Genomic DNA, 27,465 nt, shown 5'->3' with positions numbered 1-27,465 from the left:
AAAAAAAAAATCTGCTGGCAGGGACCTTTCTAGAGTACTGAGAAGCAAATATGTCAGTCTTTTTTTTTTAACTCAAAGAGGTTTTATTAAGGGGGCCCCTCAGCAGCATTCCTTGGTCTGGCGAGAAAGACAGACCAGAGGAAAACCATGTCCTAAGGTGGGTCGGGCAGGTTATTATAGTAAGGGTCTTTAGGGAGGGAAGAAAGGATGATTTCACCTGGAGGCTGTTCACTCCCTTTGTTGACATGTTGATATTCTTTGAATCCTTTATTCTCCTGCTTTGACCTTGGTCAGGGCTTGACATCCCAGCCTCTTTAGTGAGAAAAAGGGCATGTATCTTTATTCTAGCTACTTCCTTCTGAACCAGGGCAAAGATCTGGGACTCAGAGGCTGGATTGCGTTGGCACGGATCAGTAGCCAGGGGAGAATATGGATGTCACAGCAGCTGGTTCACTATTAAGTTGGTAATTTCTTTTATCCTGTGAAGTGAGAATTGAAAACGCAGGAAGTGATTCGTAACAATATGAATACGAAGAGCTACTTAGGGCTTGGGATTTGAGTGAGGTGAAGAGTTGTGGAGCCTATCATTTGAGAGGTGTAGGAGGTGTGCTCAGTGAGAGGAGCATGTTTGACCTGGCAGAGGTAGTGCTATTGGGGGTTACTGATAACCTTAGCTGGTGTAGGGATTGTCAGGATGACTGTGTGAGGTCTGCCTTAGTGTGGTTGAAGAGGTTAGCTTGAGGACGAGGACAACATCTCCTGGGGCAACTGAAGCTGTCTAGTTTAGACTTTCAGGTGAAGGTCTGGGTATGCAGGGGTCTGTGTGTTCCCAGAGTAATTATCTAAGGACAGAAAGATAAGGAAGGTATGATGCTAAAAGAGGGGGTTCAGTGGGTAGGTTATGGTTGAATGATCAGCCGTATATCAGCTTGAAGGGGCTTAGAAAGGATGATGAGCGAGATGTTGCTAGGATGCAGTTTTCCACACTTTGTTTATGGAAACTACAGCAAAGGCTGTCCAACAGTAAGGTGGTAAGGTCGTACAAAGCTGCTGTCAACAGAATATGGTCTGGATTAGGGATGGGCTGGTCAGATAGGGAGAGAAGTAAAGAGCTTATATCTTCAAGGACTTCAGGGCAGCTATGGTCATAATGTCTAGATGGTTACTAGAAGTAGGGTGGTCAAATTGAGGGACAGTGATTGAGAGGTGCTAATATCAGGGTTCTTGAGAAAAAAGTAGATGGAGCTCCTGTATCTGCCTGGGGGAAAGTCTACATAGGAAGTGGTGGGACAGGAGGCCCCGAAGTCCATGGCTCGAGAAGACTTGCAGGGGCGTCTCGGGGTGCTTAAGTGCATCTTTGGTGAGGAGAGCTGCTCCTGCTACGGATCGTAAGCAGGGTTGCCACCCCTGGGTGGTGACATCGAGCTGCTTAGGTCCAAGGGGTGGAGCCAAGACGCCAACAGCAATACCTTCGTTTTCATCAGTGTGTAGATGGAAAGGTTTAGATGGCAGCATGAGGGTTTAGGACTGTATAAGAGGAGATGCTGGAGCTTGAGGAAAGCTTTTTAACTATCTGGGGTGAATCTAGGGGTCCTTGTGGGATGGCTTTTGTCATATCATAAAGGGGTTTTGCTAGTAAGGAAAAGTTGGGAATCTAGTGTCTAAGGAAACTGATAAAGCTGAGAAAAGAGGTCAGCATTTTGTGGTGGCTGGAGGCTTTCAATGAGTCGGCCGTTAAACTCCTAGTGGTGGGGGTCAGTTGAGATGCATGACTGTGGGGAGAGAGAGTTGGGCCTTGGAGGGGGAGACCCTGTATCCCTTGGAGGCCAAGAGTTAAGTTGAGCAGTGTGAGTTTGTGAAAGTTGATGTGAGGGGCTACACAACAAAAAGATCATCAGCATATTACAGGAGAACACTAGGGGATAAGAAGCTTATTGGAAAGTAGGCAAGTAATAATGGCTTTTAAACCTCGGTTGTGTGGAGATAGGGTATTGGGGTCTAGCAGGAAAAGAGGAGGGGTCTTTCAGAGTAACAAGAACAGATTGGTGGTGAGGGGCTACAGATGGAGTGGAAAGATCCCATACGGCAGGGTTGGCAATGTCTGGTGATAGAGGTGGTGTAGAGGGGCTCAGAGGGAAGGAGTGTGAAGGGAGATAGAACTAAAGGCTGCTCAGGCAAACTAGGTTCGCTTGACCCCCAGTGAAACCCCAGGTTTAGACAGGAGGTCTCTACTGTAGTGGAGTTGGGCATACAGGGATCATTAGAAAGGAATGGAGGAGTACTTACTTGTTTGTCAAAGTTAATGAGGAGTTGAGTGGTAAAAGGCTTAGGAGGGAGGCCATCAATCCCATTACTGAAACCTGGGAATTAAATTTTTTAGCTAGAGTTCAGAAAAAAAATAAACGTTGCCCATAGGAAGGATTTACTTTCTTCTGGACATTAGTATGAGTCATTCTGTCTTGAGATTTTTTTAGCAACCTTCTTTCCCTCTACCAACTTACTATTGCAGACATTAAATCTCTGTACAATTACCTACCTCCCTGGCAAAGGCCACTGTCATATCTACTCAATTTATCACTAAATCAGCCCCAGATATAAAAAAAAAACACTAAAAAGGCTGAGAATGGCTCCACACACCCACTTGACACCTGATAAACGTGGCCTTTAAGGTTTTTAATGCCCCTTTTCTGGCTTCAGATGCTTGATTATCAGAGACATTCTTTCCCAGGATTCCAAAATGGAGATTGAAGGAAACCCAGGGACAAAAGAAATGGGAAAGAAGTTCACAGTGAGGAGCCAGAAGTCCTAAGACCAGCAGCCCAGGTCCAGGTTTCCTTAGAACCTGCAGGGCTTCCATCAAACAGCCTGGAAGAAGACTCCTCCGTCAAGGAACTTGAAACTGTCCCACAAAGGAATCCCCCCAACGCTGCAGCCTCCCTGCAGAGGTTCAGACAGTTCTGCTATGAGAAGGCAGCTCGGCCCAGGGAGGTCCTCCAACATCAGTAGGAACTGGTGATCAAGGGGCTGAGACCCAACATCCACACAGAGGAGCAGATTGTGGAAATGCTGGTGCGGGAGCAGTTCCAGGCCATCCTGCCTGGAGTCAGAATTACAGACTAGACGTCACTCCTTTCTTGCTCACCCACTTGCTTGCTCAGTCCAAGTATAAAAAATAAACCACAGTTTCTCTTTGGTTCCAGATGCAACATCAGCAATGGGAAGGTTGCCTTTGACTGTAATAAGAATCAATCAAAACCCATGTCTGGACCTCTTTTTTACCAAGACAATTTCATTTCCCAGGACTGAACTCCAGAAGGAATTTCTGTTCCCTGTTGTTAGGACAATCAGCCTGCTGCTGCAGCCTCTGTCAAGAGCTCTGTTGACTGCCCCCTCCCTCCTCATTTGCACTTTGTGATACACTTTAATATATATTGTTTTTATGTATCCAAAGAGATAATCACCTTTAAGTTTTAGATTTCTCACTGTGGTAGCATGAATGGAACCTTTTGTAACCAACTGCTACCCAATTATTAAAGTTTGATCTTTAATATTTAAAAAAAAAACCCAACCAAAAACAGTTATAATACCGAAGAGGAACAGGCAGAGGCTACTTAGGAGACTCATGCCCATCAGAAAGCGAATCTGCAGGCCCAAGCCCTTACTGAGCAAGCCAGTTACCTCCTGGTACATGCTTCAGGTGTGGCAAAGAGGGTCATTGGGCTAACCGCTGCCCTAACCCTTTCGACATGGCCTTGCCCTATCTGTGGGACACCAGGCTATTGGAAGGTCAACTGCCTTTTAACCCCTAGCCATAGTAGAGTAGTCCCTCCATCAAACCCGGTCCCCATCCTAGCCAACCTCTTAGGCCTGGCTGCTGAAGATTAAAGATGTCAGCCTTGAAACTAAGGTGCACATGATCCAGGTCACGGTCTTTGCAATTACTTGCTTTGCATCAGAGAGCTGAACAATGACCAAGGATGACAGAAGAATTGATGCCTTTGTGTTGTGGTGCTGGAGAAGAGTGTTGAACATACTGGGGACTGCCAAGAAGACAAATAGGTCTGTCTTAGAGAGGGTGAAACCAGGTTTGTCCTTAGAGGCTAGGATTTTGAAGCTCTGTCTCACATACTTTGGGCATGTGGCCAAGAAGGACCAGTCCTTGGAGAAGGACTTCATGCTCGGGAGAGTGGAGGGACAGCACAGGAGAGGAAAACCCTGGATGAGATGGATTGATACAGTAAGGGCACTGAGTATAGGTGTGTCTGAATGAGTGAGACTGGCTCAGGCCAGGGCAGGCTTCAGAGCTGCTGTTCTTAGGATCGCTGTGAGTTGCAGGCGACTCCTCGGCGCATAACAGCAACAACAACAGTGTTGTAAGTGGAAATTTATACCGCAGTCTAGTTTTCTGTTCAAGAGTTTCTACCCCGCCCCCCGCCCCCAATATGCGCATGCTCCTCTGCCCCTCGGCCTCCCTTCCCCTCTCCCCATTCTGGCTGTGCATTTCCATCTCACTTTCCTGGCGGCCCAGAGCTTTTGAAGACAGTGTGAGCATGAAGGCACTTGCACGGCTTTCTTAGGAAGCAGAAGTAGATGCTGTTAATAGTAACCTGCAATCTTGCATTTACTCAGTTAAAATTGTATTCATCAGTTCCTGTTTTCTTATATTGAAAGCCATCTGCTTTATCTTTTAAAATGTCATTTAAATGAAGATATCAAGGTTTATTCATGATTTATAGTTAAAATTCTGTAAATCTTTTTTCTACTGAAAGCTGATTCTTTGTTCGCACTCTGACAGTGGTTGAGGTTAAGAAGGTATCAGGGCTCGTTCCCATGACCTGAGATCCTAGGAGCTGGGACTCGTGGGAGGCGGAAAGCACTGCAGGCTTTCCCCTGGTCACACACAGAGCCCCCTGCCTTTAGTGCCTTCTGCCTTGGCTCTCGCCTGGAAATGATCCCTCCTTGCGGCAAATTCTTCATCACAGTCACCTGCATATGTCATATGCACAGCTTTTACATCTTTGGAAAAGCTTCGAGCCTGTGCTTGAATATAACCTCCCCCACCCCGGCAAGTCGCTGTGACTCACAGCCCCTGTCTCGGGCATCCTGGGCTGCCGGCCTTCGCAGGAGAACATGGTCCGGCGTTCTCCCCGTTAGCCCAGCTCTCAGCAGCCCTCCACACGAGCAGCGTGTTCCTGCTAACTTACAAGGTCTTACGGTCACGGCCAGGAAGGGGCCTCCTGGGAACTGCCCGTGTGGCCTTTGCTTTAAGAGCAGATGTGATCCAGGATGTGGAATTGCTGTGGGGCCAGGAAGAGGCACAAGCTCCACAGAGAATGGAAGGGTCCTCAGGAAGTCAGAACTGGCCTGAGTGGATGTGGAGGAGGAGGAGAGGGGTTAGAAGGGCGACACCCCGCTTCAGATCACCCTCACCCCAGTTTATTGCTCTGTCCTACTTTAGAGAGTAACTCAGTGGGGCTTTTGGCAGGACAGGAAGTCACAGGTCTTTAAGGACACACCAGGGCATCCCCAGGCAGCCCTGCTGTGGCCACCTGGTGTCCTGGCAGTGTCTGTATGAGGTGAGCATCCGCACGGTAGGTGGGTGGTCCTGCTGGGGTTCATTCTCAGTGTCCTGGGGTGAGCGGACTTGACCCTGCATCCTTGCACCCTGACTCGTATTTCACGTCCTGCTTCTGGGCATCAGCCAACAAATGAGCATCTGCCCCCCGTGGGGGTGGCCTCGCCTGCCAGCCCTCCACGGGGTGCCAGCCCTCCACGGGGTGCCAGCCCTCCACGGGGTGCCAGCCCTCCACGGGGTGCCAGCCCTCCACGGGGATTCTTGCTTTTGCTGTCCATTTGTATATTAGCGTAGTTGAGGGAGTTTCTTCTTATTTGGTGGAAATGAGTGCTGAATGGCAGATTCAGAATATCAGCATAGAGAAATGTAGGTTTCATCAACTTGTAACAGCAGAGACAGATGGAGGTGATCACTTAAGTCTCATGAACTTGTTACATAGGGGCAAGGAGGCAATTGATAGGTGGATCGCATGAACTTCTTACAATAAAGACAGAGATGGAGTTGATTAGGGCCATGCTGGGTCTTCAGCTTTTTCCATGTTTGTTAGACTTGAGGGTCCCAACTTGGGGGACAAAGTGTCAGGAGGAACTGCATGTTTTCTTCTTCATTCACCAGCGTAGCTTTTCCTCCGCATCGTGCGGACGCCTGCTGTTTGACATTCTCTCTCGCACACAGTTTAAGGAGAGCAGCAGTGTGTAAACGTGCTGCTAGAGACGCTTTATTTCTGTTGCTACGTGACATTAGTTGTAATATTTTACATTTCCAAAAGAGATTTCTATTTTGTATTTCCAAAAGGAAGTATCATATACGTTGTATGCCAAACTTAAATTGCACTGACAGTGAAACATTTCTATGAAAAATAGCAATAAATGACAGGCAGCTCTCAACCATCCATTCTAACAAGAGCAGAGACAAGCTTGTCATGGTAGTAAATTAAAATCACGTTATAACATGGCATATAGTCAGAAACACATTCTCCCACCATCGCCGGCCTTCACTTCACGGCCCAGGTGTCAGCAGTCAGTGAGAACCCCAAATCTCATCACCCACGAGCAGACCTGAGAGCTGTGCCAGAGTATCAGGAAGGGCCTCCCAGCTGGGGCCCCCTCAGGTCGCGTCCCACCTCCAGAGTGTGGCCATGTACATGCTGCTTAATCTTGGTCAGCCCATTTTTTCTTCTGTCCAACAAAAATGGTGATAAGGGTCAGAGGACCCACCTACCTCCAATTTTAAAAAGTTGATGATGATAATGGTAGGAGGGTTTATCAGATTGCTGGTTAACGCATGGAATTGTTCCAGAGTTCCTTTGTAACTTAATTTGTTTCCATAAAGAGTTTTACCTTCCCTACAGTGAAGAAGGCATTTTCTAATGTATGTGTAATTTACTAATTGATTTAAAAAGTTTTTTTATTATCACTAATTTTAATGAAAATTTACAGACTTTGGATTTCCATTCATTTATTGTTGCACTTTTCTCCCTGCCCAGCCCTCTCCTCCACCGTACACTCCTCTGTTTGAAAAGAAAAATTCTTTCATTTTTTTACAATCCATCGTTCCAGGTCCACTCCACTATGCAGTCTTTGCTCTGGACTCCTGTCATGACAATAAGACCCAATCACATATCCCTCTTAAATCGTTTTTCTCCCTCATCTGTTTCAATGCAGTATACATTATTGAACCCATCTTTCTCAGTCTCCCCACAAGCCCAATGTCAGTCCTGTTTTACAACAATGGCACCATGCAGTATTTGTCCTTTTATGACTGAGATACTTCACTCAACATAATGTCCTCCAGAATCACCCATTTTTAATAATATTGCATGAGTTCCTTGTTTTTCAATGCAGCATAGTATTCCATTGTGTGAATATACCCCAGCTTCTCTTCCCATTCATTTGTTGATGGGCACTTAGGTTGTTTTCAACTCCTTGCTACTGTGAACAAAGGTGCAATAAACATGGGTGTGCATATATTTGCTTGGATGTCAGTTAAGGTTTCTTTAGGGTATATTCCCAGTAGAGGAATTGCTGGGTCAAATGGTATCTCTATTTGCAACTTTTTTAGAAAGCACCATACTGCTTTCCACAGGGGTTGCACCATTTTACACTCCCACCAGCAGTGAATAAGGGTTCCAGTTTCGCTGTTCTGTTAAATTTTGTTATTCTTACTGGGGTGAGATGATATTTCATAGGTGCTTTAAACTGATTATTTTTATGTTACAAAAGGATATAAAGATAATGGGAATCAGTGTTAGCGTATTAAAAGTCAAAGCCAATGACTAGGATCAGTATCCAAACGTTTAGACCACGGACAGAGAGTCCAGTACTTGCTTTGTCGATGTATTCTTGGAAGGACTGGGAAGGGTGTGGGGTGGAGCTGCTCTGTGTAGAAGGCGGAGAGCAGAGTGGTCCCGTCTGTTGGGCCTGTCTCTGCCCAGGCCGTCCCAAACCGGGACACAGCTGTAGGGAACACGGCAGGCGCTCAGGAAGGCACGCAGTTGCTGTTCATCACCTGGCGGGATCTGCGGGCAGACAGACACGCCAGTTTGATTTTCTCTTGCTTTAAATAAGCCTTAATTGCATCTAAATTCCAAAATCAATCTCCATAATAGTCTATGTGTTTCCTACTGCCAAAGGGGCCCTTTAGAGTAGTGAGAGAAGATCTTCACCCTGAAACCCACAGCGTCCCTTTTCAGCAGGAAGTAGCTAAGAGAATACGCCATCCCCTTTTCCTTATGAATCAGGGTGAAGTCTCTCTCAGGGAGGAGTGATAGGGAATGGCAAAGGGACACACTGACTAAGGAGATTAATCAGAACTGGCTTTGACAAGCACTGTAGCAATTGGACAAATAACAGACATGGGGGGGGGAAGAAGAACGAACTGGGGAGGAGGGTGGAGAAAACAGTGCAACAATGAATGAATGAATGAAAACCCAAAATCTCTGTAAATGTTCATTAAAACTAATAAAATTTAATTAAAAAAATAAATAAATAAGCCTTAAGAATCACAATGTGAGCGTGAATCCTTCAGTGCCAGCCAGACTGGCCTCTGCATCAGGACAGCAGCAGTCTCAACAAAGAATCAGAGGCCAACGTGACAGAGAGCTGACTTGGCAACAAAATGCCCCAGTGCACTTGCTCGCAGCTTGGGGAGAACTGAGCGAGACACTGAAAGCAGCTGGACTAAGGGAACTTTGTCACACTGCCCAAAGCCGCGGCACTGACGGTCGAGGGAGCGGCACCCACTCGTGAGCCTGTCTGGGTTGAGAGACTGTACCTGCTGCCCACCTGGATTAAAGTCCGAGTGGTAACCTGTTCACTTCCCTACTAAACTCCACAACCATGTGATTCTGTGACATCCTTGTGGTGCTGCAAGGGACTGTAGACCCAAGAGTAAAGCAGTGACAGCCTAGGAGGGTACAGTTGATGTTAGACTTGGGAGGAATAAGGCGGGAACTTGGGGGACATCCAGCCTCAGGAATCTGTCATATGCTGGTCATGGTGTCAATGGGACTGTTCCTTCCTGTGAAATGAGGGCAAGGCGGTCAGTCAGAGACACTCACCCCTATGCCCTCATTTTTTTTCAAAACTGATTAGTATGTATACATTTAGTATAAGAAATTAAACAACTTTTATACCAAGTAAAAAAAAAGGAATTATAATGTGAGTTCTGAAAGTTAATATTATACCACCCTGCCCGTCCTTACTTAAAGTCTGGAGCTCTCCTCAGTGCTCAAATGGCCTTTGACTTGCCTCTGTGAATTTCCTCCTTAGAACAACAGTTTAAATGCTCCTCATAGATTAAGTATTAGCAAGACTCCTTGGGGAAGGACCCACCCCAAAGTCAGTGTTCTCTCAGCACACTGAAGTGTTCTGGGGTTTGCTGAAAGGCTGGGGATAAAGAGCCAATGTTGATGGGTTTTTGTTCTTTTCAAGTTGGACGTCGATGGTCAGATAGACTCCGTCCATCTGTTCCTGTCACCGCGGCAGGTGCACTTGCTCTTGGACATGTTAGCGGCCATTGCTGGACCAGGCAAGTAGAACTCTGTTACTGTTCTTTTTTGTGCTTTTTCACTGTGGTTAATGCACACATGCTGCTGAGTGTCTTGCCATGTGCAGGCGAGTGCCCAGTGGCTGTGGGCTTCCAGTGGGGTGACCGTCGGCATATCTGTTTGCAGTTTTCCACCCGGAGCTAAAGCTCAGCCCCTCAGCTCTGACTTCCCCTTCCCTCGGTTCCCTGGGAACCACTCATCTGCTTGGCTTCTGTGCCTTTTGCCTGCTGTGGAGATTTTACTTACATGCACTCACAAACTCTCTGTCCTTTTGTGACTTCTTTCACCCAGTTCCATGTTTCCAAGGCTCATTCGTGTCGTGACCAGGTCAGCACCCCTTTTCTGTGTATGCATGACTCATATTCCATCAGGACCTCTGATGGCTTAGCGGGAAGGAGCCGCACTTCCAAGCCAAAGGCACACAATTCGAATCCACCAGCTGCTCCCCAGGAGAAAGATAGGCTGTCTCCTCCCGTGTGATTTACAGCCTCTGAGCTGGTTCTGATTCGACGGCACACAACAGCAGCAGTGTTCCATTGAACGTGTGCACCCGTCTATTTACCCATGCATGTGTCCCCTTTGGCTGCTGTGACCACTGGTGTCCGTGTGTCTGTCTACAGTCCTGCTCTCATGCGTTCTGGGTCTATGCCTCACAGTGGGACTGAGTCACACATAGTGGTTCTGCGTTTAGCTCCGTGGCGCTGTCACTGTTCTCCATGGTCCAGCTGTACTGCTTTCCTTTACCCCTCCGTGGTGCCCCCAGCTTCTCCAGAGAAGACTCACCACTCTCCTTCCCCACAGACCTCCCACCCTGTGTGGTGCCCACAGCTTCTCTGTGGTCCAGCCGGCTTTCCTTTCTTTTCTCATAGCAGTGTTAGTGGCCAGAAGTTACATCTCATGATGATTTTAATTTGTTTTGCCCTAATGACTGATTAAGGGTATAGGATGCTGTTGGTTAAAGCTGTTGGCTGTCTCCAGGAAGGCTGGTGTTTGAAGCTGCTGGCTACTCCACAGAGGAGGCTGAAAGGACTTAGCTCCGGGGTGGCGGGAACCCCTGGAGTTCCTCTGACTGCTTGTTGACTCAAAGGCCTTTTGATTAGTTTGCTCTGAGCGTCTTTTCTCATTTGTATTTCTTTTTGTTAAAATGTGTTCAAGTCTTTTGCCTGTTTTTTAATTGGGTTGTCCTTCTGTTGTTAAGTTGTAGGAGCCCCTTTATGTATTCTTGATGTCACAGCCTTAGGTGTGTGGATCTGAGGCTGATCTAGAGAAGCGAAGGTGGTACATAAGGAGACAGCTCGCACATGGGACAGCTGGGAGCTGATGCCTTATGTAGGGGTAGCAGGTCTGAGAACAAGTAGGGCAGGGAACCCCAGAGAAGAGAGGAGAGGGAGAGGGAGAGGTCCCTCCTGTTGCACCATGGGGTCCTGAACCCCTCAGGCCTTGTCACCACACAGCTCTAGTACCAGGCCAGACGATGCTGGCTGTGGCTTCCTGGAGTAGGAGAGCATATAGGTTCCAGATGAGCTGATCCAGTCTGTTTTGAAGATGGCCGGACATGTACAAATTTGAGTCTGGCCCAGGGAAAAGTGAGATGACACAGAGGCCATTTTTCACTTGTTAATACTTTGCTGACAAAGCCCTTTAGGAACAAAAAGTTTCCTTTTTGTTAAATTCTGTTTCTCTCTTTTTGTCTTTCATTGTATGCCTTCCATATCATATCTAAAACATCCCTTTAAAGTCTGGGTTTTGAAGAATTATCTTTATATTTCTTAGAAGGCTTCAGTTCTTACATTTAGGTCTCGGCTTCATTTTTAGTTGATTTCAGGTAGAGTGCGAGGAGCTGTGGGTTCGTGTTTGTTCTTTTGTACGTGGACATCCATCTTACCTGGTTACCGTTTATTAAAGAGATCATTCTTTCCCCATTGGATGAACATAGCATCCTTATAAAAAAAATTAATGGACCTTAAACGTGCAGATTTATTTCTGAACTCTCAACTCTGCAAGCCTGTATGCCTTTATGCCAGGAACAGGCCATTTTTATTTTTGTAGCTTTATACTATATTTATATATTTGCAACGAATAAATCATTGATTGAACATAATTCTGTCAGTCTCATTTCTGTTTCCAAGACTTTATTTTCCAACTACCAGTCCTTCAGGAAGCTCTGATGGCCCAGTGGTAAGAAGCTGCGCTGCAGTCCTGAAGGTTCAAATCCACCAGCTGTTCCCTGGAAGAACGGTGGGCAGACTCCTGTTTGATTAACTGCCTCTGAAAACCCACTGAAGGGTCAGTTTGGATCCGTTCTGATTCGATGATACACAACAACAATCCTTCTTCATTATTTCCAACTTTTGCATTCCAGTTACAAATTATTATTACAGCATCAAATTACATATTTGAGCCCTTTCAGACTGCAAAACTTTGTCAAAATTATCAAGTTCTTCATCTTGGATTTATTAATTGGTACCTATATTTGAGAAATAGCTGTATTAGCAGGTTTTCTTTGTATGGGTTTGTGTAATAGCCACTCAGTCATACCGCTGTACTGACGGGTAAATCTGGAAATCTTTGACTATGAATGTGAGACAATTCATCTTCAACTTGCCCTTCTCAGCATAGTCCATCATACGACACCTAATTAAGAATGGCCAACACCACTCTACCTCAGTGCCCAACCTGTCAATCTTTGAGTTCCATTTTCATTTGTAACAGCTTCCAACTTTCCTAGATTCATACTTCCTTCCGTGTGTGTTCCACTTCGTGAGCGTTTGCAGCTGTCCTCATCTTCTGAGTGCCTTCTAACCCGAGGGCCTTGTCTTTAAGTTCTGTATCCAACAGATTCCTTTGAGCTGTGGTGTTAGCAAAGGGTACTGCCCCGTGGCTGCTAAAAGAGCAAACCCATCTGTCTGGAAGGAATGCAGCGGGGCATTCCTAAGAGGCCAGGATGGTGAAGCTTCCTCTCACACACTCCGAACGTGTTGTCAGGAAGGGCTCATCCTGGGGAAGACATGCTGGAAGAGCAGAGTCAGCAAAAGAAAGGAAGTTCCTTAGCCGCATGGATTGGCCCAGAAATGGCGACAGTGCGCTCGCACGTACGGAGGTGGTGATGCTGGCACAGGCAGGGCAGGGTTCCGTCTGGGGGTCTTGGGGTCGCTGTGACCTGGAGGAGATTCGATGGCACCTAACAACTCAGTTTAGAGATTGGACTGTGGTAGCCTCGTTTCATTCTTCTTTTTCAAGATTCCTTGGGCTATTTTGGACCCTTTGTGGTTCGATATAAGTTTAGGATTAAATAAATAAACAGCAAAAAGTGCTGTTAGAATTTTGATGGTTATCGCATCAAATCTATAGGATTCTTTAGGTAATGTTAACATTAGATCTTGTGATCTGTGGACATAGTTTGTCCTTCCATTTATATTTTTAAAATTCCTCAATAATATTTTCCAGTTTTCCATGTACTTTTCTTTCACTTCCTCAGTTAAATTTGTTCCTAGTTTATTCTTCCAGATAATTGTAAAGCGTACCATTTCCTTAATTTACGTTTCCAAATGCTCATTGCTTATGTCTAGAAACCAGAATAACATCTTGTGTTGGCCATATAGCTGGCCACATTATGGCATTTATTGAATATGTGTATTTCTTTATTTAAATAAGTTTAATATATTAAATAATTAAAATAATTTACTAGGTATTGTTTTGGAAGCAGGAGCGGCATCCAGTTCCTAAACAACAGGAAACTCTATGAACTTTGAGAAGCAATGATAGTTATAGGAAGGCTTCAGGTCTTTTGTTCACAGGATCACTGTGAGTCGTACTCGACAGAACAACGTATATGTTGTTGTTATTGAGTATCATAGAGTCAGCACTGACCCATAGCTGACGTTCCAGCAGGCTTTCAGAGGCAGTTCATCGCAGGAGGAGATTGCCCATCCTTCTCCCTTGGAGCAGCTGGTGACCTCGAACTGCATGCCTTTGGGTTTGCAGCACAGCTTCTTGCCCCTAGGCCACCAGAGCTTCCTATAATATATCTATTATCTGTCAGCTGCAAAAAAGGATAGTTTTATTTCTTCTTCCCAATTTCAGTTCCTTTTTTCTCATGTCCTGGTTTTTCTGGCTGGAGCTTCCCATGTAATACCTACCAGTTAGCAGTGGGGACAGTAGAGTCCTTGGTCCTTGTTCAGATCTCAGAAGGAATGTGCTTGTTCTCCTCTCATCAAGGGCAAGGGCAAATGCAGGAAGGAGTCGCCCCACTAATCCTAGCTTGTTGAGTGAGTGTTTTGTTGTTGTTTATCATGAGAAGGTGTTAGATTTTGTACAAAGCCTTTTCTGCATCAGTTGAGACGATTCTATGGTTCTTTTCCTTTATCTTGATATGGTGAAAAACAAAATTGATGATTATACACGTGGACCTCACCTGGTGGACTACATAGGAAACAGATTGACTACATCTGTGGAAAGTCGATGGAGAAGCTCAACGTCAGCAGTCAAAGACAGACCAAGAGCTGCCTGGGAACAGACTGTCAGACACTCAGGTGCAAGTTGAAATTGAAGCTGAAGGAAATGAAAGCTAGTCTGTGAGAACAAAAACGTGACCCATCTCAAGTGAATTTAAAAACCAATCCAAGAATAGATTTGATGCATTGAACACTAATGACCAAAGGCCAGGGGAGGGAGGAAAGGAAGGAAGGAAGGAAGGACTAAGACTGATGACAGAAGAGACTCTAAGATTTGACTAGAACATAGGTCAGAACAAGGGGAAGAAATGCTGAAATAAGAGAGATGAACAGAAAATTTTGATGGGCAGCTCAAAAAGACAAAGCAAAGCATTATAATGAAGTGTACAAAGTGCACATACTTTTGTTGTTGTTGTTGTGCACTGTGGAGTCCAGACCGACTCATGGCTGACAGAGTTTTAAGAGGCAGTGAATCACATGGGAGGAGAGTGCCCATCCTTCCCCCTCCGAGCAGCTGGCAGATGCAGGCCTCCTGCCTGTGTTGACAGCACAGTTCCTCACCATAGGCCGCCAGACCCTAATCGTACATTTGTCGTGGTTATTAGGTGTCACCTAATCGAGTACCACCCATAGCAACACCATGAACGATAGACCTGACCCCTGTCCTGTCCTGTGCCGTCCTCATCGTCTGCAGTCACTGTGTCAGTCCGTCTGTTTAGGGGCTTCCTCTCTCTTGCTGACCCTCCACCTTTGAAGCATGAAGTCCTTTTTCAAAGAAACACCTTTCCCAACAACATGCGCAAAGTATATTAGATGAAGCTTTGTCATCCTTGCCTCCAAGGAACATTCTGGCTGCGCCTTCTCAAACAGATCTGTTTGTCCTTTTGGCTGTCCATGGGATGTTCAGTGCTCTTTTCCAACACCCCAGCTCAAACGCATCAATTCTTCTTTCAACCTTATTCATTGTCCAACTCTTAGATGCCTAGTAAATGATTGAAAAGACCATGGCCTGAATGAGGCTCACCTTAGTCCTCAATCTGACATCATTGCTCATCCGTAATTTGGAGAGGTCTCTGACTCCGGACTTCCCAGTGCACTGTTCCTCCTGATCTCCTGGTACCAAGGGTATTGACTGTGGATCTGAATAAGGCTAAGTTGTTGACAGTTTGTATCTTTTCTGCATCCGTCTGATTGGTCCAGTGGTGAGCATTTTTGTTTTCTGGATGTTAAGAAACAATCCATATTGAAGACCATAGCCTTTGATCTTTGCTGTGAATGCTTCAAGGCCTCCTCACTTTAAGTAAGCAAGTGCTGAATCACATATAGCAAAGTTTCATATTTTCAAGTGTGTGTATCATAAAAAACCAGCTGAACTCGTGCTGGTTGATGAGTCAGTTCCAACTCACAGCACATTCGCAGAGCCGGGCAGGACTGGGTCTCCGTGGGCTTCCAAGGCAGTGAGACCTCATAGAAGCAGATCCCTCAGCTTCCTCTCTTCAGGCAGTCAGTGGTTTCAAACTGCCAGCCTGTCAGAGAACAGTCCAACGCTTGGTCTCCATGCTGCCATGCTCCCAATGTACTTGAGAACCCTAGAGTCAGATATGGCTGGGGGTTCGAGTTGTGACGTGGCACAAATTCACATTCATTGCTTCATTAATTTGTGTTCTGTGCCGGGTCGGCTGGTGGGAGGTGCTGCTTCATATAACTGAGTAAGCATAAGTGTTGAACACAGTAAGTAGCACATATTTTGATAAGTTTTTTTAAAGTCCTGTCTGTCAGAGACAGAACATTGAGATTGCTGGCTGATGGCTTGAAGCTTTGACCTCCGACTGGTGACTCTGCCGTTCAGGCACTGTGAACTGAGACTGGTGAGATTACAGCACAGCAGTAGTAACTGCACTGACTGGTAATAATGATAAGAATATTAATTTTTTTTTAAATTTTTGCACTGGTGATACAAGTTGCCATTGCTAATAATAATAATAAAAATAAATTGTGCTGCAATCTCAAAGGCATGAAGTTCAAATCCAGCAGCTGCTCTTTAGGAAAAAGATGGGCAGTCTCCTCCCGTTCCGTTCACTGCCTCTGAAAACCCACTGGAGGACCAGCAATGAGTCCCTTCCGACCTGATGCCATGTAACAACTGCAGTGGTCAACTACATGTAGGGAGAGAAGTCATTAACTAAGAAATGTTAACATTTGCTCTCCTCCTGTATACTCGTAGAAAATTCTAGCAAAATAGGATTATCTAATAAAGATAGAAAAAATCGACCCATGCAGCAAGAAGATGAGTATCGCGTGCAGATGGAGTTAAACCGGTATTATCTGAGGAAGGACTCCCTGTCTGCGGGGGCATCGTCAGAGCACAGCTTTTACGAGACGGAAACGGCTCGCACACCTTCTAGCCGCGGTAAGAGCGACATTTTATCAAAAGAAAAGCAAACTGCTTTGGGGACTACTCTGAAATGGGGCTTCCTGCTGCAGCAACTGAGAGACACATGCTGTGAGCAAGTTGTCTGAGTTGCTCTGGCCACGTTAGATGGCTGGGGGTGGGGCGAGGGTCTGAAGTGTTCTGGCCACATTAGTGTGTGTGTGGTGGGGGTGGTTACAAAGTGTCAGAGTTGCTCTGGCCACGTTAGGTGGGGAGGACGGAGATTTCTCAGCCAGGTTAGATGGGAGGTAGCAATAGGTGACTCACTGTTCAGTTTTATGTGCCCATGTTAGTGACCTGAAGTGTTGTCAAGACCTCATGCAGAGCACCTGCTGTAAAACACATCAAAACCCTGCCCATTCTGTGCCAGCTCACAGCACCCCCGGGCTCAGGCCCATTGTTGCAGGCCCTGCCCACCCCGCACCAGCTCATGGTGCCCCCAGGGCTCAGGTGCATTGCTGCAGGCCTGAGCCACCTTTCACCAGCTCATGATGCCCCCTTAGAATTCAGCATCATTTCTACCAGCTCGTTCTGCATTGACAGCTGTTTAGGAATGTGTAATCACTTCTAACATTATCCAAACAGAAACCCAAAATTCCACATCCTCGCTCCCCTTCAATACATCTGAGTCCTGGTGACCCTCCGGGGCAGTCAGCGTGTCCCACTGGTGTCCAACGCTATGAGTCTTTATGGACCAGCTGATGGACTTGAACCACCCACCTTTCAGTTAGCAGCCTGACACTTTTATGCACTGCACCATTAGGGTTCCTTTATAATACTAGAAATAATAAAGAGAACGATGAGATCTCAAAACAACTAAAGCATTAAAACGTATGAAGGAAATGTGACTATTTGTGTGAGAATAAGGCACAGGCTATAGAAAGGAAGGACCAAAGCACCGGGAATGCGATATTGTCCGCTGTGTTTGGCTGTATCCACATGGAATTAGAGATGTCAAGAGATGTACACTGCTGTACAATATGGATATTTATCTTCTAACTTTAAATAGAACTCAGGAAAACAGACTTTGTAATAATGTGTATCATATATTTTACAAAGACAAGTTCACTAGTCTAGTCTTAACATTTTATTAACCTGTATCCTTTTGTTTTTTTGCTATACTCTTAATGTCTTAGGTCCTATAATTTGTTCCATCAGAAATAACATAAAATTGGGAATCTCCCCATAGCTCAAGTAATTTTAAGGAAAAGTGTTAAAGAATCCGAGTGGTGGACGTCATAAACCTTCCTTCTTTCTAGACGAAGAGGTTTTCTTCTCCATGGCTGACATGGACATGTCCCATAGCCTCTCTTCTCTCCCACCACTTGGCGACCCGCCACACGTGGACCTTGAGCTGTCCTTAACCAGCACCCCCACAAAGACGCCTGCAGGGTCGCCACTGAGTGCAGCTGTGGTAAAGTATTGCTTGGTTCTGGGATTCTCCTCTTGAAAAGTTGCTGTCCGAAGTCTGGGCTGTTTTCACACACTTTGTGATAAACCTTTTATAGCTCCAGCCGACTTGGGGAGAGTTCCTTGATCGTCAGAAAGAGCAGCCAGTGAGGGGGTCCCCGCTCCCACCCCACCTCGGCCACACAGCGTCTCTGCAGAAGACTGGTGAGTGGGCAAGTGAGGGATTGTCCCCGGGCTCCGCTGGAATCTGTGAAGACGCTTGAGTTTCGGGGTTCTTTCCTTATTTAAGGAAGAGCTTACAAGTTATACTAGGTTTTCATTCACATGCCTTTTGCTTTGGGATTTTTTTTATCAGTTTACATATAATCATTCGTGTACATTTTGGTTTATGGCTTCGTAATTACAGTTTTATTGGCTCATCCATATTTTCTTTTGTAACATTAAGTACCATGGATTCATGTAATGAATTAATTGCATTGTCTAATCAGCCCCTTATTGTGTATTGCCTTTTCCTTCACTCAATTTGTCACGTTTTTTGAGTTATTCTTTTATTTAAGTGAAGATTTACAAATCCTATTGCTTTTTCGTACAATCATTCATAGACTTTGTTTCATAGCCTTAATTACCCTTGAGCGAGATGATGGGGTTGTTAGGTCTGATCAACCCCTTTTGGTGTGGTGTGCCCCATTCACCCAGCTTCTCTGGGGTTCAGACCAGCCCACTGCTTTCCTGAGTGCTGCCCCCACTGGCCGCTCTCTGCCTGGTTCGAATGCAGCTCCTGCAGTGACTCTTGTCCACCTGCCCACCGTCACCTGGTCCCTTCCCTTCCCCTGCTGGCCTGTGAATCAGCCTGTGGGAGGATGACTGTGGGGACAGGTGCTGGGGATGGGCCGTGTCATACTGCTCTGATGTCTGTCCCTCTTGCACAGACGAATCTGTTCGAGAGGAGATGCAACCAGGGTATTTCTTGGAGGCGAAGCCGGTGGAACTTCCCTCACGGACTCTGGGCATGTGCTCAGGAGGGACCAGTCCTTGGAAAAAGGCCTCCTGCTGGGAAAGTTAAAGGGTCAGGAAAGCGAAGAAGGCCCTCCTAGAGGCTGCGTGGCACAGTGACTCTCACAGCACGCACAGCATCAGGCAGGGCCAGATCTGAGGTTTCCACGACCACTGCGGGTCACAGGCAACTTGACGGCACCTAGCAGCCACCACCCATGAGGACATATGTGGTCATTTTGAGATCCCAGTTTGTTTTGAAGTGTGGGATGTTCTGTGAATAATTTTACCCTGTGTATTTCAGCTCTCCCGTCCAGATCCGTTACTGTGGATGAATCCAGGCCTGAACTGATTTTCAGACTAGCTGTGGGCACTTTGTCTATCTCTGTGCTTCACATTGATCCTTTATCTCCGCCGGAAACGTCCTCGAACCTTAATTCCTTGACGTCCATGGCCACCACGTTCTTTGCTTGCATAGAGAAGATGGGTCCTGCAAGGCCTGCAGCTGACGACATCGGCGCCCTCCGAGCAGCGTTCGCCGAGGCGTGCTCCCATGACCACCTTAGGTGAGCACCTGCCTGCGTGGGATGTCTGCCTGTCTCGTCTGTGCTAGAGTCCCGCTTGTCGTCAGTGGGGGGTCCTCGCTCTCCTGCCTGGATGCTTAGTCCAGGGTCTGCCGTTCCAGCCCTGACAAATGCAGGAGTGGAGATGAGATCTTGATCACCTGCAGTTCTCGAAAGATCCTCTCTGGAGCTGCGTGCCCTGCTCTGCTTGAGTTTCTCTTACTGCTTTGGCGTAATCCTCGCTGGCTCCGTTACCATCACGAGGACAGTTCTTATTGCCACTGGCCCTTAGTACACAAGACAGCAGTGGGGAGAGGAGAGTGACATGAGAGAGGGCTTGGGGGTGATGCATGGCCACTGGCCAGGGCCAAGCCAAATGGTACTTCTGAGCTGAGGTGCCCACTTCTGGCTTCCATCCATGTACCCCACAGCCCTTTCAGTCCGGGTAGACAAAGTGATAATTACATTTGTTAGCATATATTGTTAGCTTGCATGTAGCACTTAGGAAGTGAACGCACATGGAAGTTACCACTAAACTATAGAATAATGTTGTATTCAGTGAGTTAAACGTATTAGCTTTATATTTATTAAAAAAGAAAACCTTAGTCTTTTAAATTTAACCTTTTAAAAAATTTATTTTAGTGAAAGTTTACAGAGACTTTGGCTTTCCATTCATTAGTTACACACTTTCCTCCCTTCCCACCCACCCCTAGTTCACTTTTCTCTCTGGAAAGTAAAAAAAAAACAACAACTTATGCTTCGTTGTTCTACAATCCCCCCCTGCCCCAGCCCACTCCACTATGCAGCTTTCATTCTAGACCCTGGTCATGATGATAATTAGTAATACCTAATCATATGTTCCTCCTAAACAGTTCTCTCCCTCAGCTGTTTCAGTGCATTATACATTATCCCCTCTTTTCTTAGTTTCCCCCCACCTCCGATGTCAGTCTCGCTTTACAACAGTGACACTGCAGTATTTGTCCTTTTGTGACTGAGATACTTCACTCAGCATAATGTCCTCCAGGGTCACTCATTTTGAATAATATTGCATAAGTTCCTTGTTTTTCAGTGCTGCATAGTATTCCATTGTGTGAATATATCACAGTTTCGCCATTCATTTGTTGATGGGCACTTGGGTTGTTTCTAAGTCTTTGCTATTGTGAACAAAACTGCAGTAAACATAGATGTGTATATATCTCCTTGGGTGGCAGTTCTGGTTTCTTTAGGGTATATTCCCAGTTGTGGAATTGCTGGGTCAAATGGAATTTCTGTTTCCAATTTTTTAGAAAGCGCCATACTGCCTTCCACAGGGGTTACACCATTTTACACTCCCACCAACAGTGAATAAGGGTTCCAGTTTCTCCACAACCTTGCCAGCATTTGTTGTTTGCTATTCTGCTAAATTTTGCTGTTCTTACTGGGGTGAGATGATATCTCATAGTAGTTTTGATTTGCATCTCTCTTAGAGTTAGAGATTTGGAACATTTCTTCATGTGTGTGTTCACCATCTAAATGTCTTTCTTCTTTGGTGAAGTGTCTGCTCATATCCTCTGCCCATTTTTCAGTTGGGTTGTTTTCCTTTGTCTTGTTGTGGTGTAACCTTTTTTATTTGATGTACTAAAATCTATGTACATGATACAGCCACTATGGAAGGAGGTCTGGTGCTTTCTCAAAAAGTTGGAAGTAGAACTACCGTTTGACCCAGCAAATCCACTATAGGGTATACACCCTAAAGAAACCAGAGCCACTACTCAAACAGATGTTTGCACATTCATGTTTATTGCTGCGTTATTCACATTAGAAAAGAGATGGAAACAACCCAACTGCCCATCAACAACCAAATGGTTAGAAAAACTATTGTATATTCACATAATGGAATACTATGCAGCACTGAAAAACAACCAACTAGTCAAGCATTACACAACATGGGGGAGCCTGGAGGACATGATGCTGAGTGAAATATTCTAGTCACAAAAGGACAAATACTGCATAACACCACTGTTATATAATAGGACAGATACTGGAGGTTTAGGAAAAGAGTGGGTGGTTAGTGAACATTGCATTAGAACAGATGAGGGGGTGAACTGTTCGAAAGGAATAATGATTATGCATTATCTGTATGACAACAGTCTGAAACAAGGGGCACATTGTGTGGGCTAGAGGAGAAGAAAATGTGCAACAACAAATAACTTTTAAAAAGTATATTAGGAGACTGTTAATCTATGCCGGATTATCATTTTCCCTTTCTCCCACCAACGTTTCCTGGTATCAAGGCTCATAGCTGTCCCCTAACCGTATCGTGGAAAGGCAGTCAGCCGGTGGGAAAGGGAGCACTTACTGGGCATCGCTGACACCATTCATGTTTTACTATTAGTTGAGTAATTATCCTATCTAGAATTATCTTGCATTGCCTAAATCATGTGTATATAGTGAATGTTACATAATATACCTGGCAGGTCTGTTTTAATTTAATTGAATAAAGATACAAATACTTTTTTGGCTATCATATATTAAATTATTATATGGGGGAAAAAAAGTATATACAAAGTCATTTAGATCCCTAGACTAGTAAAAGAAAGCCATCAGGACAATGATATATACAAACTCTAAGGGAAAAAATGTTTCCCCTTTTTTTAAAGTTTCAAATATCTTCCAATTAAATAATCCTTGATTTTAAGAAACTATTTCATGTATTCTACAAATAGGAAAGATTTTCTTTATTGTCATGTGAATTTTGACAGGAGGGGCAGTGTTGGGACATAAATGTATCCTGAATAATTTTCCATCATAGATCTGATTTTAAACTTTATCTGAGGGGAGGGAAATTTGAAGCAGCCTGTCTAGTTAATATCATTGGAAATATAAGCTGTTAATAAGAACTTCGGCTTGTCTGAACAGGTGGGTAACTGTTATACTTTAACACTTGTGCTATTCTGGTCTCATATACTGAAGGTTTATGGTTTAATCCACAAATATGTGGATCCTTTCAAATGCTGCACTCTTATGACAGATTTCTAGGTACTGGCATCAAAGTCTCCTATGAACAGAGGCAGAGATCAGCCTGTAGCTTCCTCAGCACTGACGTGTCTGTCGGGCAGATGGAGTTGGTGGAGTGCCTGTTCCCTGGTGACCCCCCTGCTGTCCCCCCTCACTACACAGAGGTGAGCCCAGGCCCCTCCTGTGGGAGGTGGTCTCCATTCTCTCTGTTTAAGGACTAAACAGAGCAGCAAATTTCCTAGAAAAGAAGCATTATTCGTATGTGTAAGGTTGTGTTTCATTTTAACATTTGTGTTTTATTAGAACAGATTTTTTTTATTGGTTTGCTTACTAAGTTTGTATACATTGTGTTTCACAGTATTCTTTATTCACATTGTGTTTCATACATTCTCATGCATTATCTTTTATAAAATTCATCACTTTTGGACCTTGCCCGTCATTACCCTGTCTTTTCGCTTGGATCTTCCCATTGCTTCTCCCCCCACCCACCCACCAAACCATGCAGCCCTGTGGTTTCACCCCTACCTACATAGGGTGTCAATGTGAGAGTCTGTTAGAATTTAGTTTATCAGTAAGTTGTTTGAGAGTAAGGAGCTCTGATGACATAGTGTGTTACAAATCAAGCTACTAACCACAAGGTCAGTGGTTCAAATCCATCAACCGCTTCAAGGGAGAAAGTCCATTCATAGAGCTTTACAGTCTCAGAACCAGGTAGACAGTTCGTGAGTCAAAGCCAGCTAAGGTGGGCTGGGGTGGGTGGGGTGGTTTAAAAGTGGCAGGTATTTCATAGAATAGATGAATTTTCAAAGTCCCTTTCATTTCAGAAGAACTCAATTATTATTTACGAAATGTGTACTGTGTGCTAAGCAATATTTAATCAGCCAGGTGAAATACTTACTTAGTATTAATCAGATTTTGTTCTCATCCTTTGAGTGTGCACCAGAGAAACTCCGTAGGTCTGTCCAGAACCCTTGTTGCTGCCCTGCCCTGTGAGCGGCCTCACTGCCAGAGTGCCCGCATGGCCACAGCCAGGCCTGTGAGGGCCTTGTCCTTCCCAGAGCCCTCTCTCCTGCATCACTGGTGTCTTTGTTTGATTGGTTCACTTGTTTGACTCAGTTATGGGACCCCTCGCTCACATTTGGCGGATGAGGTCCTATACATCAGGACCACCGGCCCTCATGTGGACAATTGGCATTGCTGGTGTGTGACAAAACTGGGACCACGCCAACTCTGACACTGACGTGCCGTGTCCATGACATCGCTCTCTGGCTGTCACTGCTGCCAAGCCAGAACCGGCTCTGAGCTCACCCTCAGCACATTTCTGAGGCTGCATCCCACCAAGAGGTTGCCCAGTTTTCTCCTGTAGAGTCTTCGGTGGATTCGAACCACCAGAGATGCACTGCCTTCAGGTAGCACAGCTCCCTACAGACGTGAGGAGCTAAAGTCCCATGTGCTGCACTCACCTCACTCTTTGTTTTTCAGCTTTTAATGTTCCATTCCAAAGAAGGGGCCGATTCGCACGGCCCTATGTGCCTTCAGCTGCATTGCAAGCACTCGGAGAGCAGGGGCCCCCAGGTGAGCTTCTGCTTGGCCCGCCCTCACGGAGCTTTCATACTGCCAGACCAAGGGGTCCTAGAGACCGAGGGGTTGTTCATGGGTCTATTTATACCTCCTTCTTCTTTCTTTTTAAAAGGGCAGTCAAGCAAGACTTAGTTCAGTTCCTCAGAAAGCCGAACTACAAATTAAATTAAATCCTGTCTTTTGTGAACTGGATATCAGTATTGTGGACAGGTTAAACTCCTTGCTTCAGCCACAGAAACTGACCACCGTGGAGATGATGGTGTCGCACATGTACACGTCATACAACAAGCCTGTCAGTCTGGTGAGTGCGTGTACTGACCACTGCTGCCCCAACTCTGATTACTTGCCATCTAACTGTTGGTAAGCTTGGCAGGGCTCTGAGCTGGGAAAGCTGAGAGCCAGAGACTTGCTCCCACGAAGGTGGTGGTGGTGGTGGTGGTGGTGGTGGTGGTAGTGGAATGCAGGGCCACACACACTGTGTGTGATAGAAGGACACACCACCCAGACCCTCACCATCCTCACAGCCCCTGCCAGGCAAGCCCATTGTCACAGCGGTGTGTCAGGATGTCTCGTGGAGGGAGGGTCTGCTTTCGCACTGACCCTCTCCTTTACAAAGCATAGTGTACTTTTCTGGAGATTGGCCCTTCCAGTAGGGGGAGAAGTTGTTGTTGATTGCCATCGAGTCGAGCACTACTCATAGCAACCCGATGAACAAAAGGCCTGAAGCCTCTGTAACTATTGACATTTATCAAAGTTCTTAGAGTTTACAGAGGCGGGTTGTTTAGGAAGTGGATGTTGCTCTTGCTTCAGGGGGAGAAGAGATTGTTGAGAAATGTGAGTCTAGTGAGGAGAAGGAACTCCAGTGTAGGACGTCAGGATGTTCTAAACCTGAAGGAGTTTTGCCTCCTATCGTGGACTGTGGACCAGCACTTTGTGGATCTCAGTACCTTTTACAGGGGAAATAGACTTGACTTTTCTTGAAGAGCCTGAGCTTTGATCCTGTGTTTCCATGGACCATGGGCAGGCGTTGCAAGCCTGGTTTGCTTTCTAGGGGTCTGCCGACGCCCACCCCCTAGGCTGCGTTGGCCTTCAGGGGTGGTAGTTTTGTGAGTATTTGCTTAGGGCCTTCTTCTGGAAATAGGGATAATTAAGGAGTAAGCTTTCCCACTCTCAAAATTCATCTAGTGTCACTTGAATCATTAAACATGTTAGTAGGTAAATCCTTTACATTGTAAGTTGGGTCCTATCATCATTTTTAGCCATGTTCTCAAAAGGTTAATTTACGTGTTCACTATTCTTATTTAAAGTGTAGCAAGATAGATATGCAGGCATAATGCCTGCCTGTGTCCTTGCTCTGCTTCAGTCTTTACTTTTAACGTATTTTACATGAAGGTTTAACTTCTGTTTTTAATCTGGGTTTTGCCTGTAGTTGTTATACTATAAAATTTCAGAACACCAAATTAAAAGGGTAGTGGTTATTTTGGATTGCATTTTAAGGTGTTATGCCGCATGGAGAAATTGTGATTGTACACATCTTAGTTATTGAATAGTGATCTCTTTTATGTTTATTTGTATAATTTAATAGCTTACATGTTTCTTTTGCATTTCAGCACAAAGCTTTCACTGAAGTGTTTCTGGACGATTCTCATAACCCTTCAGATTATCGGGTGTCTGTCCACGTCAGCACACCGGCATTAAACCTTGCCATTCGCTTCCCAATTCCTGACCTTCGCTCAGATCAAGAAAGGGGAGCGTGGTTCAAGAAGTCACTTCAGAAGGAAGTCCTTCACTTAGCCTTCACAGACCTAGAGTTTAAGACAGAATTCGTAGGAGGGTCAACTCCGGAACAAGCCAAATTGGAGCTCACCTTTAGAGAGCTAGCTGGTAAGAAGGAATGGGCCTAAGAGCAGACTTTGTCCGAAGCATCAGCTGCTAAAGAGAGCAGCAGGCCGGAGTAGTGTGCCAGAAACCCCCCAGGAAGCAGGCCTGAAGAGATGACCTGCTGTGGCAGGCCTTCTGTTGGCCAGCACACTGTTGTCTGCAGTGCTGGCTGGTCTTGACTGTGGCCCGTTGCCCCGATGGGTGCCCACCTCCCGCCCCCCTTGTCCTGACTCCTGCCGTGTGGTTGTTATGTGCATGCATTGATCCTCATTCCCAAGGGCTCTGATTACTGACCAGGTGGACGGAGTGCTGGTTTGGGAGGAGGTGTCTTCCAGGGTGACGTGGTTCTAAGCAGCAGAGCGAGGCTCGCTCCGTGGACGCCTCTGCAGCGGAGCTTGTGCCGTTGTGTCCACTCTGCTGCCCGCCCCTGGTGGAGCCTCCTGGCTTCTCTGTAGGGCTGTCTTTATCAGCTGAGGGGGAAAATAGGGAGACTTGGAAGGGACCAAGTGGACATCACTCCAGAGGAGTGTGAGTGTTCCTCCCGTGGTCTCTGGCACTGGCCCCTCTGGGGACTGGGCGCCAGATGCTCCTGACCGTGACACCTGCCGAGGTCTCTGATCTTCAGAAGTGACTTGCTTAGGTGGACCTCCAGGACAGGAGCAGTAAGGCTTCCCTGGTCACCTGCTGAGGTTCTCTGATCTTCAGAGGTGTCTCGCTCAGGTGGACCTCCAGGACAGGGACAGTAAGGCTTCCCTGGTCACCTGCTGAGGTTCTCTGATCTTCAGAAGTGACTCACTCAGGTGGACCTCCAGGACAGGAGCAGTAAGGCTTCTCTGGTCACCTGCCGAGGTTCTCTGATCTTCAGAAGTGACTCGCTCAGGTGGACCTCCAGGACAGGGGCAGTAGGGCTTCCTGGTCACCTGCTGAGGTTCTCTGATCTTCAGAGGTGTCTCAGTCAGGTGGGCCTCCAGGAGAAGGCAGTAGGGCTTCCCGGGTCGCCTGCTGTCTCCGCACAGCCTTCCATCTGCCCGCACCTGAACATCAAGTAGGAACACGTGAGGGAATGTTTAGAATGGCGTGCTGTGTGGTGTCACCTGGTTAGTGCGAGTGCTGAAGGAAATGCCCTTCCGTTCACCAGCCTTGTTTCATCAGGGTCATTCCAGGAGGAGAAGGGAGGACCGTCCATGAAGTTCTTCCACGTGTCCAGCAGGGTGGATGGAGACGTGGCATCATCAGATGACTTTGACTGGCCACGGTGAGTAAGCAGGGGTAGAACACCAGCTGCTGGTGAGGTGTTCCTTCCACAATAAAATGCTGACATTTGTCTGTTAAAATGAAATTGATACTTGGGAGAACCCAGGGGAAGATGGACAGGTCACACCAGCACTGAGTGCTCCCAGTACATGTGGAGCGTGCTCTGTGAAGAGTGTATGCGGCAGGTGGAGGGCAGCCTGCACCACAGTGTGCGTGCTAGAAACCGGAGACCAGTGGGAGCCCCAGAGACTGGGGAGACCGGCCTGAGTGACCATGTG

The 27,465-nt window shown here is 46.1% G+C and overlaps 1 protein-coding gene across 1 annotated transcript in view; it reads left to right on the top strand.

Annotated features, from left to right (window-relative positions):
• The window catches only part of ATG2B (autophagy related 2B), a 102,706-nt gene that overhangs the window by 28,406 nt on the left and 46,835 nt on the right, over window positions 1–27,465 (top strand). The window contains exons 7-16 of the mRNA XM_006879166.1: window positions 9,508–9,604; window positions 16,302–16,487; window positions 17,768–17,922; window positions 18,017–18,122; window positions 19,216–19,477; window positions 22,485–22,635; window positions 23,954–24,046; window positions 24,165–24,353; window positions 25,663–25,936; window positions 27,086–27,188. Coding sequence (XP_006879228.1) covers window positions 9,508–9,604; window positions 16,302–16,487; window positions 17,768–17,922; window positions 18,017–18,122; window positions 19,216–19,477; window positions 22,485–22,635; window positions 23,954–24,046; window positions 24,165–24,353; window positions 25,663–25,936; window positions 27,086–27,188 — 1,616 coding nt within the window. The remainder of the gene's footprint in view (window positions 1–9,507; window positions 9,605–16,301; window positions 16,488–17,767; window positions 17,923–18,016; window positions 18,123–19,215; window positions 19,478–22,484; window positions 22,636–23,953; window positions 24,047–24,164; window positions 24,354–25,662; window positions 25,937–27,085; window positions 27,189–27,465) is intronic.

Source organism: Elephantulus edwardii, unplaced genomic scaffold, assembly GCF_000299155.1.
Source record: "Elephantulus edwardii isolate Elephantulus edwardi_28Jun2011 unplaced genomic scaffold, EleEdw1.0 scaffold00002, whole genome shotgun sequence".
In the NCBI taxonomy this organism is placed as follows: Eukaryota; Metazoa; Chordata; class Mammalia; order Macroscelidea; family Macroscelididae; genus Elephantulus; species Elephantulus edwardii.
Note: the sequence above shows the minus strand (reverse complement) of the source record. Positions and strands in the feature narration are given on the sequence as shown.